Below are 15,098 nucleotides of genomic sequence, written 5' to 3'. Positions count from 1 at the left end.
TGGGATCTTTGTAAACGAATTTTTTTTATAAATAGTCTTATTGAAACTTTTATTTACAAAAATAGGTCTTCTTAAAATTTATTTGTAAAAATAGTCTCCAAATCGGCCAGGTCAGCGAGTGGGCGGAGGAATAGGCATACACGGTTAATGGATTACCGCATATATATGCGGTAAACCATTCACCGCATTTGTGTGACCATCAAATACCTCCGTCCCGTGGGCTGGGAATTAGAGAAGGCGGTAAATCATTCACCGCTTTTAAATGCGGTGAATAGTTCACCGCTTTTAAAGGCGGTGAATGGTTCACCGCTTTTAAAGGCGGTGAATGGTTCACCGCTTTTATATGCGGTGAACCATTCACCGGCTTTATGCAGTATACCCTACCGCGCCCGAGCCCCTTTCCTTTCTCTCTCACTCACCCGCGCGCGAGCTTCTCCTCTGTCCCACGCACGCTCCCTCACTCCTCTCTACCTCACTCACTCGGTTGCCGAGTCCGACGCCGCCGTCGCTGCCGCAGTTGCCGGCGCCGACTGTACCCGCGCACGAGCTCCTGTGTCTCCAGAGCTTCTCCTCTCTGTCTCCCGCACGCTCTCTCACTCCTCTCTATCTCACTCAATCCGACCCGAGTCCGAGGCCGCCTTCGCTGCGGATGCCGCCGTCGCTGTCGCCGTCGCCGGCGCCGACTGTACTGCTTCTGCCGTGCCTTCTCTCCTCAGCATTGCAACGACATTGTTCCATTAGGTTAGTGGTGAGAGGTTTGAGAAAAATCTAATTATTTTTGAAATAGAGTTGATTGTTTCTAAATAATTATGTTATTTTACAGTATTTTATCTATATTTTGTAGTATGCATAATTTTAGATCACATTTTAAGCCCTATTAGATTAGTGGTAGAGCCCAACACCGAGAATAATGTCGTAGTTGGTTTCTTTTGTGAAGGATAGTGTTTTTTGGGTCATTTAAATTGAATTCATACTGTGGCATCTATAAAACTTAGAATAGTATTTTTTGGATCATTTAAATTGAATTCATACTGTAGTTGATTTAATTCGAACTCTCATATGTAGATCGAAACCAACAAATGATGCTCCGTAAGTTATTAGTGTTTCTAGGGGAAGTGAAGTGCTTTGGGTGAGTTTAGCAGCTTATTTGCAGTATCAATTCAGCATTTTAATTTGGTATAATTATGTTTGTTTACAAATTTTATATTTTGTTTAAGTTAGGATGTCGCGTAGTAATGTGGCTATTGTTGTTCATTGGAATGGAGAAATATTTGCGCATGATAGCAATCCAAAGTACGTTGGCGGTCGTAAGAAATTAAGTGGTATTCCAGTGGATATTACATTTACAGAATTCGAGAGAAAAATATATAGATTGACCGATACTTCGAGAGATGAGTATCGCCTAATTATTAAAGTCCGATATTCGACCGGGATGAATCAATTCGATGTGGTTGAAGTTACGGACGATGACTCACTGTGTGGTGCGATGGCATTGTCGGGAAACCCTCCGTGTTTGATAATTTTCGTTGAAAAAGAGATAGTTCTTTCTCAGGGGTATTATTCTAGAATGTTAAACAGTGACTTTAATGTGGATGTATTATCCCCTGGCCCCGAAAGAGAATCTTTTCGTGCTGATATTGGAGGAGGAGCTGATGCACCTAGGTTAGTATTGCAAAATTTAACTTTTGTATACAGATTTTATTAAAATATTTATATTGCCTTCTCCCATCAATTGTAGGGAGTACAATTTTTCAAATGTAGTTGTTGGTGATCCTCCTCCCCTCCCACGTACTATTCATCATGCCACGGGTTTTAGTTCTCATGCCCCACTGGGTAGAGAGCAAGGCGTCTCATGTGAAGAAGGGTTAGAATACGCTACAATTAATTTAATCATTCACTGTTTTATTTGGTTAGAAAGTGATTAACTACGAAATAATTGCAGATTTCATACCTCTCATGATGTGCATGACTTTGGATCGTATCCATTGGGAACCGAAAATGACGGTATAGGAAATCGGGCGGAAGTGCAACAAGAAGTAGCTGAAGACCGTTACACTACTGATCATGAGGGTGTTGGACATGAATCTTCAAATTTGGCCGTAAATGAGAACATTGTGGCAGAAGTTCATCATTATGATGCAGATCATGATGGTGGACTGGGTGTTCTCGCAGATATCATATATACTGAGGGTGATGATCCAATTGTCAATAATGAATATGTTGATGATCCAGATGAAGGTGCAGAGTACATAGATCATCCAGACCAATTTGTAGAAGATGATGATTGGATTGACCAGTATGTGGCTGATAACGATGTGCATGATCGTCCGCAGATTGAACAGCCCCCTCCTACTATTGATGACTTATGGGTTGGTCGGGTATTTCCTGATAAAGCAAGTTTATTGCACACTCTGGGGGAATGGCATATTGCTCACAACGTGCAAATGAAAGTAATAAAGTCGACGACAAAGGCGTATACAGTTAAATGCATGGTAGATTCATGTCCTTGGAGATTACATGCATCGGTACCAAAGGATGTGAGTTATTTTAGAGTTAAAAAATACTCCGGGCAACATACATGTTTAGTGCCGGTGCTTAACACTGTACATCGAAACTGTACTTCATCTCTTATATGTCGACATATTCTCCCATCATTGAGGGTAAAGCTTACTTTGACACCGGCGGAAATTAAAGAAAAGGTGCGTAATGAATTGCATGTAGACATACCTTATTCGAAAGCGTGGCAGGCTAGAAGTAAAGCACTACAGATCATTTATGGTGGTTGGGAGGAGTCATACACCGATCTTGGTCGCTTCCTATCTATACTACAGCGCGTGAATCCCGGGACTCAATGGCGTCTTGATCCTAAAATCCTGCCAAATGGTGTTAGGCAGTTTGGGCGAGTATTTTGGGCCTTCGGGCCGTCAATTAATGGGTTTTCTTATTGTCGACCATTGTTGAGCATTGATGGAACCCATATGTATGGAAAGTATCAAGGGCATGCGTTGATTGCGACGGGTGTAGATGCTAATAATGGGTTATACCCATTGGCGTTTGCTATTTGTGAGGGAGAAAATGCGGCTAGTTGGCGTTGGTTTTTACGACATCTAAAGGTTTTAGTGACACGTGATCGATCTATTTGTTTAATTTCAGACCGCTTTCCTGGGTTAAAGGAGATTGTTGCGGAGGAGTTTCCGAGAAGCGAGGGACATGCTCACCGTTGGTGCCTCCGCCATATGCAGGCTAATATGAAAAAAGCCGGTTTTAAAAATGAAACTGTGCTCAATAAATTTTATACGGGCATAGGATGTGCTGCAACTGCAAAGGAATATTATGAGCATAAGGATCAGTTGAAAGAAATGGATCCAGCGGCATGGCTTTGGGTGCACGAGCTCCAAGGGGAAAGGGAATATTGGGCGAGAGCATTTGATGGTGGACGGCGTTTTGGGACAATGACGACAAATCGGTCGGAGAGTTTAAATGGAGTGCTTAAGGGTGTACGTGGTTTACCTATCACAGCATTTGTGGCCGCTACATTTTATAAGGTAAACAATTATTTTGTTAAGCGCCGTGATAAAGGTGAGACATACACTACAGTATTGACACCAAAACAGGAGGCGTTAATTAGGAGTTATATGATAATCGCAAGAGGACACCGTGTGGATCGTTACGGAGTAAACGAGTTTCAAATTACTACCGGAAATGGACAATATGAGGTGGTTCTTGACGGGAGAACCTCGACTTGTTCATGCCATGAGTTTGAGCTCACTAGGTTGCCATGCTCACATCTTCTAGCTGTATGCAGTAATGGTCAAATGAACATTGACTACTATAGTCTGTGTTCTGAATGGTATACATGTGAGAATTACCGTCGTGCTTACTTCCCGCAATTTCACCCTGTCCCAGACAAAAGAAGCTGGCCACGCCCTCAAGGACCACCGCTGGCACCACCACCAATCAGGAGAAAGAAAGGTCGTCCAAGATCAACTCGTATTCGAAATGCCATGGACGAGAGAGAAGGAATGCGAAGAACTATGTGCACTATTTGTAAACAACAGGGACATTATAGGACTACATGTCCAAATAATCAAGATAGAACAAATGAAGGCCGTAGACGTAGAGCTATAGGTTGATGATAACTTATGTTTGACTATCTACAATAATTTGATTTCTAGATTCATCTATTAATGTTCAATTTAATGGTCACTAATTTATATACTTTATTTTGCAGATGGACGATCACGAGGATCCCGGGCCAGTTGATCCATCAGTTCTATCAGACCAGGATAGGCATCGGTCGAGCTACGTGCGATCAGAGGTATGTTAAGTTATGCATTTATAAAAAAGTTTGTAATTTAAATACTTAAAAGGAGAATTTGCTAAAAAGTGAATAAACTTTACAGGGGTACGCGCCAGTTCAGTTTACGGAGCATGGCCGTAAACTGAACACATGGATAGTCGAGCATCCGGGAGTGATAGAGCACTTACGACATGCTGGCTTTTTCTACGTCTCCCGCCTTAGACGAGTACAGCTAGATCAGGCTCTGTTAGGGGCGTTGATAGAGCGATGGAGGCGCGAGACGCAGACATTCCACCTACGTCACGGAGAGATGACAGTTACGCTACGTGATGTGGCCATTATAGCTGGACTACGAGTCTCCGGGGAGCCTGTTACAGGACGTGTTTCATTTGATTTGTTGCATACATGTGAGCTCCTTCTTGGGATACAGCCAGACGATGTCGTCGCCGGCCAGATCCGCTTGGAGTGGTTGTTTCAGCATTTCCGGCATATTCCTTTGGATGCTCCGGCGGCCGTGGTTGCAGCATCTGCACGAGCATACATTTTATTTCAAATTGGATGCAGTTTGTTTCCTAACCCCACTGGATATCGCGTTCACCTCAAGTGGCTACCGCTACTTGAGGATTTTGACTTCTGCGGAGGCCTAGCTTGGGGCGCAGCTACCTTGGCCCATCTCTATCGGGCATTAGGGAATGCCTCTATGAAAGGAAAGGCCGAGTGTTGTGCTTTTGGTACACTACTACAGGTCAAATCACTATAACTTAGTTTTTTTTACTAATAACTTATAACTTATAACTTAGTTTCTTTTTACTAATTTTATAGTTAACTTTTTATTGTTCTTAGATATGGGCATGGGACCATATACATATTGGACGTCCCGATCGAGTTGGAGCTCCACCGGATCTCCATGATTGTCCATTGGGTTGTCGGTATGCTATGTATTTAAAATATAATATAATAAAATAATAAATATTGATATTGTATTGATATATTATACCGCTAATTTAATATACTATTAATCACTTCTGCAGGTGGAACATGGGATTGCGATTTCGTGGAAATGTCAGGGCGACTGACATTGAGTTTTATCGCGATGAGCTCGATCAGCAGAGAGAGTCACAAGTACGTATAGATTTCATAAATTAAATACATGCATATACATTCTAAAATTTTACATTCATTTTTTTTAATACACTTGTACAGGTTACATGGACGCCCTATATGGAGGATGTTTTGGTCGGTCTTCCTGCATTTTGTCTTGAGGGCTCTGCAATTTGGCGTTCGAGAACTAGTTTGATATGTTTTCATATTGTTGAGCTACATTTGCCTGATAGAATTCTGCGTCAGTTTGGATTGCTGCAGCATATACCGGAGGCCGTAGAAGCTATACAGAGGATCACCTCGCAGGGTAGATCAGGCGAGGACTGGACAGCGTTTCATGCTCCATATATTCAGCGTTGGGCAGATCGTCTGGAGCATATTGCGGAGCAAAGTCCGTTCGTTGATCCAGATCCGATACGAGCTACCTCTGTATACATGCAGTGGTATTGGGGGATCACACGGAGGTGGATTTCTCGTCCTGTACAGCGGCCTCCACTTACTTTTCTGCCGCGTGGGAATGTCGAGCGACGATTGGTAAGATTATTTTTATTTTATAGTTTATTTTAATATAAGGATATTCATTATATATAATCATGTATGTTTATACAGGTGTATGCTATGCGGCATGCTGTTAGCAGTATCGGTCATTTGATGGATGATCTTCCGGAGCCCACTAGATTGATGGATGCTCTAGCACGGATAAGCGTGGCACTGATTAGTTTACACGTGGAGCAATTTTCTTCTTTCATGCGAAAACTAGTGCAAAGACCCGCACGATGTAGCGGGTAAATAATAAAAATAAAATTTTAAAATTATAATAAAATTTATATTTACAGCTTATTGATATATAGGAAGCTATATTATGTTAAGCACAGTCAATTTGCATAACTAAATTCAATTGCTAAAAAGATAAAATTATAGTTAAAAGCTTATATAATTTTTTTAAAATAATCGAAACACAGTAAGAAACATACAATTTTATCGTACTATATGCCTTTTGAACATTCCGTTGTGAAAGATAAAAAAAGAGCTACTCCAGCGCAGCTGAATCAACCCAGCGGCTACTTACATAGGCCGCGGTTAGGCTTTGTGGGACGATGCTTATGGAAGGAGATAACGCTCTTCACATGCTCTTCTTCTTCTTCATCGTCCACATCATCTTCATTAACACAATGAGAGAGAGAGAGCCAGATGAGTGTAGGGTAGGAGATTAGATGATAATATTCTTTTTTGCATGAAAAATAGGAGGCCATACAAAAGAGTGGGGGGGGGATTAATGGAGTGGGGAGTAGATTGGAGTTGCAAAGTCCATTCATTGGTGGAATATGGTGCATATAATTAAATATTGTATTTTCGATTAATTAATTCTTGTAATTTCAAAGGATGGGGAGGTGAAGGGTTTGGCGTTGAAAAAATGTTGGAGGGAGAAAAAATACCAATATTGAAGAGGAAAATAAGTAACGTATAAATTAAAGAGGATATTGATTACACGTCATTGAATAGAGAGAATGGGAGGAGAAGAGTCAAGAACAAATGTGAGTTCAAAAAAAAGGCTAGTGAGATTGAAAGAAAACTTGCCATATGGCAAACAACATTGTGAATTCATATAGTTTAATAGATTAGTGCAAGTTGTATTTAACTTACGGCCAACTTTGGTTCGAGTTATCCTCAGACAATCCTACTAAGATTACTGTAGTTGATTCATCTGCTATGTAATTATATTGTTAATATAGCATTACAAATCGAGCAGAATTATGCCGAAAATATTAACTATAAAAGGTCGTGTTTCTTGTATTATTAAAAACCAGTAATATATAAAAATCACAATTTTACCACTCTAACTCCCGAAACTCTTTTAATGCATCATTTAAAAAAATTTAATTTAAAATTTTGAATTGTCAATTTTTAAATTCTAAATTTTAAATTTTAATTTTAATTTTAATTTTAAATTTTAAATTTTTAAACTTTAATTTTAAATTTTTAAACTTTAATTTTAAATTTTAACTTTTAAATTTGAATTTAAATTTTAGATTTTAAATTTCAATTTCTAAATTTTAAACTTCAATTTTAAATTTTAAATTTTAAATTTGATGTTGCAAATTTTAAATTTTAAATTTTAAATTTTAAATTTTAAACTTTAAATTTTAAATTTTAAATTTTAAATTTTAATTTTTAAATTTTAAAAATCAAATTTATATTTTAAAATCAAAATTTTATATTTAGATTTCAAATTTTAAATTTAAATTTATATTTATATTTTAGATTTTAAATTTATAAATTTCATATTTATATTTTAAATTAAAATATTAAATTTATATTTTTGTTGAATTTTAAATTTTAAATTTTAAATTTTTAAATTTTTAAATTTTAAAAATTAAACTATTTAAAATAAATTTAAAAAATTTATTTGTAAATAGTAAAAAAAAAAATTACAAACTATGACTAAGGGCAATTTTGGAATAGTCTATACTTTATTGTCTAGATTACTGAATTTTATAAATAAACCAAATATAGTAATAATATAAACACTGCAACCCAACATTACATTACTGTATTAAACCAAATGCGCTAATGCAGTATAAGTAGTAATCTCATTTAGAAATTTAAAATATCTAGATATATCAAAATACTCTGTAATATTACATAACTTGAATCAAGCGCGCCCTACAGGCGATCCTAACCGCCGAGGTGGTTGTCTGCGACCCAGAATGACGCACCTCGCACGGTTAATCTTATTTTTGATTTTTCGTGGGGTAGTATTCATGATTCAGATTAATATTTAATTATATATTGTTACCAGGTATTGTGGATTCATGGCTTTCAATAAACGCAAGCGTTTATTGTTAATTACCCCTGCAAAATGTTAGGGCACCTTCGATTAAGAGACCTCTGTAATGCTGAAATTGAATAAAAGATGAATTTTATAACATAATTCAGTATACAATTACATAGCTTAACCAGGGACATATCCCCAGTGTATAATAAAAGAGAAAATGGTTAGTTCAACGACATGAGTATAACGGTCAATTGAACTTAATCTGAATTACACCTATAATTTTAATAGGTTAGTCCAATTAGATTTAACTAAATCCTAGTTGTATGTATTAGGATTTAGTTGGGTTTGAATTGATTAGACTCTAATTGTATGTGTCAAAGTCCAATCAAATTTGAGTTCACCATAAGATGAGGGATGGCTAAATCTACATGTATTAGAATTAGCCGATTTGATTTAAATTAACTCTAATTATACATATTAGAGTCTAATTAATTTAATTGAACTCTAAGTATATATATTAGAGTCAAACTATATTTGAGTTCACTCTAAGGTGAAGGATGGCTAAATACTAAATATATGTATTAGGATTAGCCAAAATTGATTTAAATTAAACTCTAATTATACATATTAGAGTCTAACTTGGTTTCATTTATTTGAACTCTAAGTATATGTATTAGAGTTCAATCGATTTAATTTGATTAGTAAAAATCTAATTCATTATTTTTACCTTAGTCACATGTACTAAGATAAAAAGACGATTTGATCAATTCTAAGCATATATTTAGAATTTGATCGAGTTTGAATATGGTTGTGATTTGACTCTAGTTTTATATGCTAGAGAATTGGATTGAAATTGTTTGTTTCTAAGGACTTGGAGAAGCGGTTGGATTGATATAGTCCTATAGCTATGGCTTAGGACAAATGTTGATTTGAATTTGGATCAGGTTTTGCATAATTTGAATTGATTTAGATTGGGAATTTGATTTTGATTGACATGATCTAGGCTTGAGATTAGGTTTGGGGTTAGGCTTTATGTGACTCTAAGTTCAGATTTGGGTTGGAATTGGGAGCGGGCTCAACTTGGGCAGTCCGATTTAAATTCAGGTTTTAGCTGAGTTTAATCGGGTTGGGTTCAGATTTAGATACTCTTCTTCTTCTTCTTCTTTTTTCTTTTTTTTTTTTGAACTTAGACCTATATAATTCAGGTTTGAGTTGGGCTTAGGTGTGGGGTTTAGTATGAGCTATCATAGTTTAAGTTAAGATGTAGGTTGGCCATTGGATTTAGGTTTGGGCTGAAGTCAGGCCCGTATAGTTTAGGTTTATAATCAAACCTGGGTTTGATTTAAAAAGCTATATTTGGGCTTAGGCTCAATGTGAGTTAGAATAGTTAAAATTTGGATTGGTCGTGAATCTGAGTTTGGCTCATATGGTGTAGTTAATGCTTTGAATTAAGTTTACATGGTTAAAATCTAGACTTGGACTTTGGGCTCAAACTTTTTGATGCTTCAATTTTGGTGGTTTGGGGTTCATAAGGTTAAGACTAGGCCTGTACGGAATTGATTTTATTTGGATCTATATATAGTCAATCATGAGATTCAAATTGAAGACTTCAATTTATGTTTGGATGTCTTGAAATTAAATTTGAGTTTCAAACCAAAATAAAATAAAATCTCATTTTATTATTAAAAATAGCCAAAGCATGCTCTTTCTCATGTGAAATTAATAAGTCTATCCATTTAAAGAGAGTTCAAAATAATTTCAAATTTTGAACTTCTTAATTCAAAGCTTAATGAGATTAGATGAATGTAAGCTAATATTTTCTTTCTTCCACTTCCCATCATAATAATAATTTCTCGTCTCTCTGTAACGAGCAACAATATTTTGGCAAGCGACTATCAATTCGAATGGGTGATTCCTCTTTTAACACAAAAAGGCACCGGCGATCGGAAAAATTTGCGAAGTAGCATCGAAATTTTGAGGCCGATGGAGTATCGGAATTGAAGAAGCCGCAGCAAAAGCCATGATTGGACAACAAACTTGCGGCCACCTTTTCTCCATTCACCATAATTAACTTACATGTAATTAATTTACATGCATGTGAGGGATTTGTCCAACCTCATAGTCTTTCTTTCAAATATTGCATGGTGAACAAGTATAGTAAATGCCAATGATTTACTATTGTTGCTAAATACGTATTTAAAGATGATTGCCATTCTTTGTTTACGAAACTCCATCTCTATTGTCGGTGGAGGCCGTGCTTATTTTCCGCCGGTGGCTAAGCACCAAGCAAAAAAAATTATTGACTTCTATATCTTCTGTCGTGGTCGCCAGTGCGCCGTTACCTCCGCCGACGGCTAAGCGCTGGCGGATGAAGCTCCGCCATGGCTGTTCTTCTCTTCCATCAACGGCTAAGCGCCAAACGGAAGATCGCCGGCTTCACATCATCTCCGCCATGGTTGCCGATGTCACCTCCGTCGTGGTCGTCGATGCGTCGTTACTTCAGCCGACGTTGCTAATGTAGGGATGAATGGAGACCGTTCTTCTCTTTCGTCGACGGCTAAGCGCCAAACGGAAGATCGCCGACTTCACATCATCTCCGCCGTGGTTGCCGATGTCACCTCCGTCGTGGTCGCCGATGCGCCGTTACTTCCGCCGACGGCTAAGCGCAAGCGGATGAAGCTCCGCCATAGCTGTTCTTCTCTTCCGTCGACGGCTAAGCGCCAAACGAAAGATCGCCAGCTTCACATCATCTCTGCCGTGGTTGCCGATGTCACCTCCGTCGTGGTCGTCGATGCGCCGTTACTTCTGCCGACATTGCTAATGTAGGGATGAATGGAGGCTATTCTTCTCTTCCGTCGACGGCTAAGGGCCAAACGGAAGATCGCCGGCTTCACATCATCTCCGCCGTGGTTTCCGATGTCACCTCCATCGTGGTCGTTGATGCGTCGTTACTTCCACCGACGGCTAAGCGCCGGCGGATGAAGCTCCGCCGCGGTTGTCGATGTCACCTCCGTCGTGGTGCCGATGCGCCGTTACTTCCGCCGACAGCTAAGCGCCATTGATGTAGATAAAAGAGGACCAGAGTATTATTATTATTATTTTTTTTGTGAGAAGTGGAAGAAAGAAAATATATTTCGTATATATTTTTTTGAATAGATATGTCTATCTTTTTTTTGAACGGACCTTCTTTCTCTCTCCCTTTTTTTTTTTTGCCTAAACAGTTGATCTCTAACAACCTCTAAAAAAATCCTCCCTTTTTCATCGTATCTTTCTCTCTTTTATATGTTTTCTAGTTAGTTAGTAGATGGGAGGTTTTTTTTTAGTGGGTTAGTGGGTTAATTGGAGAGATTTTAGTAGGTTAGTGGGAAGGTGGGAAAACTTTTTTATTTATTTATTTATTTTTTTTTTGACATGGGGGTGAATGGGGGTGAATGGGAAGTTAGGATTTTTTTTGTTGTGTGGCCCACACACAAGATATATGATTATCATAAGAGAGATGGTGGGACCCACATCTCTTATGAATCTCAACTAACCACCCTTTTTTTCTCTTCTTTTGTTGTGCTCCAACTTCCTGGCGCACCTTTCTTTACTCTTTTTTTTTTTTTAACATATGAGGGGGAGGAGAATAATAATAATAATAATAATAATAATAATAATAATAATAATAATGGGGATAAATTTGGGGTGGAGTTATATTCGGGCTTGGGTTTGGATTCAAACTGGACTTGAATTGAATTCGACTTAGCCACATTTAAATTTCAAAATTTAAATCTATCACGTCCTCCTCTTTTCTTATTATTACACAAACAGTGGTCCTTTTATGACAGTAGCGCATGTCATCAATTTCTCAACTAATCAAATTTCTTTCTATCAAAAAAAAATATATTAATTTTTTTTTTCAAATAATTATAATACGACGGGTAAATTTCAATAGCATCTATCTATCTATTTATATAAACTACTAATTGGGAACTCTTGAGCATTCTCCGCAACCCACGGCTGGTGGGTCCTGCTTTCGATCGCGTTCTCCACAACCCACGGCTGGTGGGTCCTGCTTCCGATCATCGTATATATGGGCCCTGCAGATATTCTGGGTGGGTTACGCCATTAGGCCCTTCATTGTTCCTGTTTTCTCTCCACCATTTTTTTTCTCCCTCTTGCTTGCGACCTCCTCCATGGCGGTCCGCCGTTACCCAAGTCTTTGCTAGGACGGGCATGGCCATCCTCGCCGAGCCAGGAGAGGAGCGGTTCTGTCATCGTCTCCGCCATGGCCTGGTAGAGTTGTTGGTATGGCCTTGGCTTCTAAGATTTTTTGCAGATCTTTTTGCTGCCTCGAAAGGCAGGCCGTGCTCCCTTGTGACATGCCCTTCTGTAACTCGCCAAGGCACCGTGGGAGTCAGTTGCCGATGTAGATGGCTCGAAGGATACGGCAGGTACAAACGGAGTATGGTTCGCGTCCGGGTGTGTCTCCCGCCCCTTCTATGATAAATTGATCGGTCTTTTGCTTAGAAAGATGGCTTATAAATACCAGATTATTTGCAGTTTGTTTTTCTTTTCCTGTTGTTTACTTCTCTTTGGTTTCCTTTGATTTTTTTTGGTGTTTTTCATCCCTACCGCCATCAGTTCCGCCCGAATTTCTCACTGTTGGTGTAGGTCGGTTCCAATTTTTTATGCTGCATATTCTTTTTTATGTATGGGGTTGGAAATTTATTGAATTTTTTTTTCACCTTTGTTCTTGCTGGCTGTGTTGCCTATGTTTGTTTGGTGGCTACCACGATTATGGTGCTTTGCGACCTCTTCCCGATTTTAATTATTGTGTTGCATCTGCTCGTTGATTGTCACGCCCGGGACCCAGCGGAAGCCCGCCTGGTACATGTCCAGACCCACCATATGCCTACAACATATAAGGCGTCTACAATAATACGATGAATAAACGAAAAGATAATGACATCTAGTATGATATCAGAGCATAAATACATCTAATCTCTAGAGACAAGTAGGAAAATAAAACTGAACAACTATGATAATGCATAAGGTAAATACATCACAAGATCCACATGAATAAAACTATATACAAAAGTGGTGGTCTCTATACATCAGGTATAAACATCTCTCTCTCCAACTAAAACAAAAGGAGAGATGACCACCTAGTAAAATACTCCAAGCTACGATTAACTAGATGTGACCCCCTTGCCGCGATCCCTAGCCTCTCCCACGTGGATGGCTCTGTAAACAAAAACAGTAACAAAATGGGAATGAGAACTATTAGTCACTAGTTTCCAGTGGGTAAGTCGCCAACATTAGTGAAATACACCACTAGGTCATGAAGGCATAAGTAGTACGTAAGCATGTAATTGAAATAAACAAATGGATAATAAGCAAGTAATAAGATTTACTAAACTACTATGCCTTTACTTAGCATAATGCGATTCTATCATGAATGAGCATGTCCAATGAGTCCACTAATATGCACTACATGGTGATGATTGTCACATTATTCACTTAGGGCGTGTTTGGTTCGCTTATTTTTCACCCTGGAATCGGAATGGGAATGGGCGAATCCATTTGCGGGTGTTTGGTACGCGGGAGTCCCATTCTGATTTCAATTCCCGAGTGGAATGGGAATCCCCCAATCACCCCTTTTTTCAATCTGGCCTCTTAGACCGGATTGGAAGTTAAATCCGGACAGAATGAATATTTATTCGGATTAAATTTATTTTTTCAACTTTTTTAATTAAAATATGAGTTAAAATTTAAAAAATAAATATATAATTTTAAATTTTAATTTGAACTTAAATTAAAAATTAAAATTTAATCAAGTATTTCGAATCTAACTTATGAATTTGAATTTAAATTAAATTTTAATTTATATAAAGTTTTATTCAATTTTATTTCAAACTTAAATTAAATTTATGGATTCAAATTAAAATTTAAATTGTAATTTTAAGTTTGAATTTGAATAAATTAAAATTTAGTTTCATATTTTAAATTATCCACTCAACTTAAAAGTTTAATTTTTTTAAAAAAAAATAGATTTAAAATTTTGACATTATTTCAAAATTTTGATGTAAATTTTTAATATTTAATATTTAATTTGAATTTAAATTAATATATTATAAAGACAATGTTAGTATATTAATTTGATTACATTTTTTATATCCACCTGAACCAAACACCGACAATGGAAATGATTTATTCCGATTCCGATTTAGGTGATAAACCAAACAGAATTAGGTAATGAGTCATTCCGATTCTGATTCCAGCTTATTTTGATTCCGATTCCGATTCCGACTCCGACTTCGAACCAAACACGCCCTTAATGTCATTTTTCCAATTCCAAATCGGGACACGCACAAGTGTAGTCCGGCTTGCACCGCCTAATGGCTCGTGGTAGTCCAACATTCCCCAGTTAGAAATGAGCATGTCCCAACCCGACCCAGTAGGCACCCAATCCCGCACGGGCGAGCTTATGTCGAGTAGGCCAACTTCGCAGTACCGGCTTATAGGAAGCGACCCTCACAAGCATGTGCAAATGAGCACAATGGCAAGCAAGTATGATCATCCATCTCAATATCCACGGTAGGCATGTCTGGAACATGGTACAAGTACTAGCAACCGAAAGGTCTATCTCTATATCATAGTGTAAAGGTTTAACCGTTTACTAAGTCAAATGTCGCTTTATGACAGTAATGTTCTCAATGTCTAGCATGTCACGCCACGGGCTGCAGCGAAAGCCCGCCGGGCACGTGCCATGACCCGCCGTGCATACCAAAAATCACAGTGTGCACAAGGCGTCTACAACAGTCAAAGAGAGCAATAGAAAAATCTATCCTAATCATGGTAATCAGAGCGAGAGTATAGATAGCTAGATACAAAAATTTGGAACTAAAACCTCAAGATTACAACAATTCTAATCAAAGG

The 15,098-nt window shown here is 38.0% G+C and overlaps 1 protein-coding gene across 3 annotated transcripts; it reads left to right on the top strand.

Annotated features, from left to right (window-relative positions):
- LOC109717248 lies at nt 626-5,671 on the top strand. Of its 3 annotated transcripts, none has more exons than XR_002218133.1 (6): nt 626-741; nt 1,222-1,662; nt 1,739-1,864; nt 1,943-4,128; nt 4,232-4,318; nt 4,404-4,494. XR_002218133.1 is itself a non-coding variant. In XM_020242919.1 (6 exons), the coding sequence occupies exons 1-6, from the start codon at nt 650-652 to the stop codon at nt 5,595-5,597; spliced, it is 2,874 nt and encodes a 957-aa protein (XP_020098508.1). In that variant the 5' UTR covers nt 626-649; the 3' UTR covers nt 5,598-5,671. The 3 variants fall into 3 exon arrangements, 1 of the variants encoding a protein (XP_020098508.1); XM_020242919.1 differs by lacking the exons at nt 4,232-4,318; nt 4,404-4,494 and adding exons at nt 5,332-5,422; nt 5,504-5,671 and having other exon boundaries at nt 1,943-3,972; XR_002218134.1 differs by lacking the exon at nt 1,222-1,662.

Source organism: Ananas comosus, linkage group 11, assembly GCF_001540865.1.
Source record: "Ananas comosus cultivar F153 linkage group 11, ASM154086v1, whole genome shotgun sequence".
Taxonomy (NCBI): Eukaryota; Viridiplantae; Streptophyta; class Magnoliopsida; order Poales; family Bromeliaceae; genus Ananas; species Ananas comosus.
Note: the sequence above shows the minus strand (reverse complement) of the source record. Positions and strands in the feature narration are given on the sequence as shown.

Excerpts from the sequence above, each read along its gene's own strand:
- LOC109717248 (XM_020242919.1), top strand. The coding sequence starts at position 650 with ATGCCGCCGTCGCTGTCGCCGTCGCCGGCGCCGACTGTACTGCTTCTG. Across the intron at positions 1,865-1,942 it reads GGCGTCTCATGTGAAGAAGG|ATTTCATACCTCTCATGATG; the intron begins GTTAGAATACGC and ends AAATAATTGCAG. Across the intron at positions 5,423-5,503 it reads ATCAGCAGAGAGAGTCACAA|GTTACATGGACGCCCTATAT; the intron begins GTACGTATAGAT and ends ACACTTGTACAG.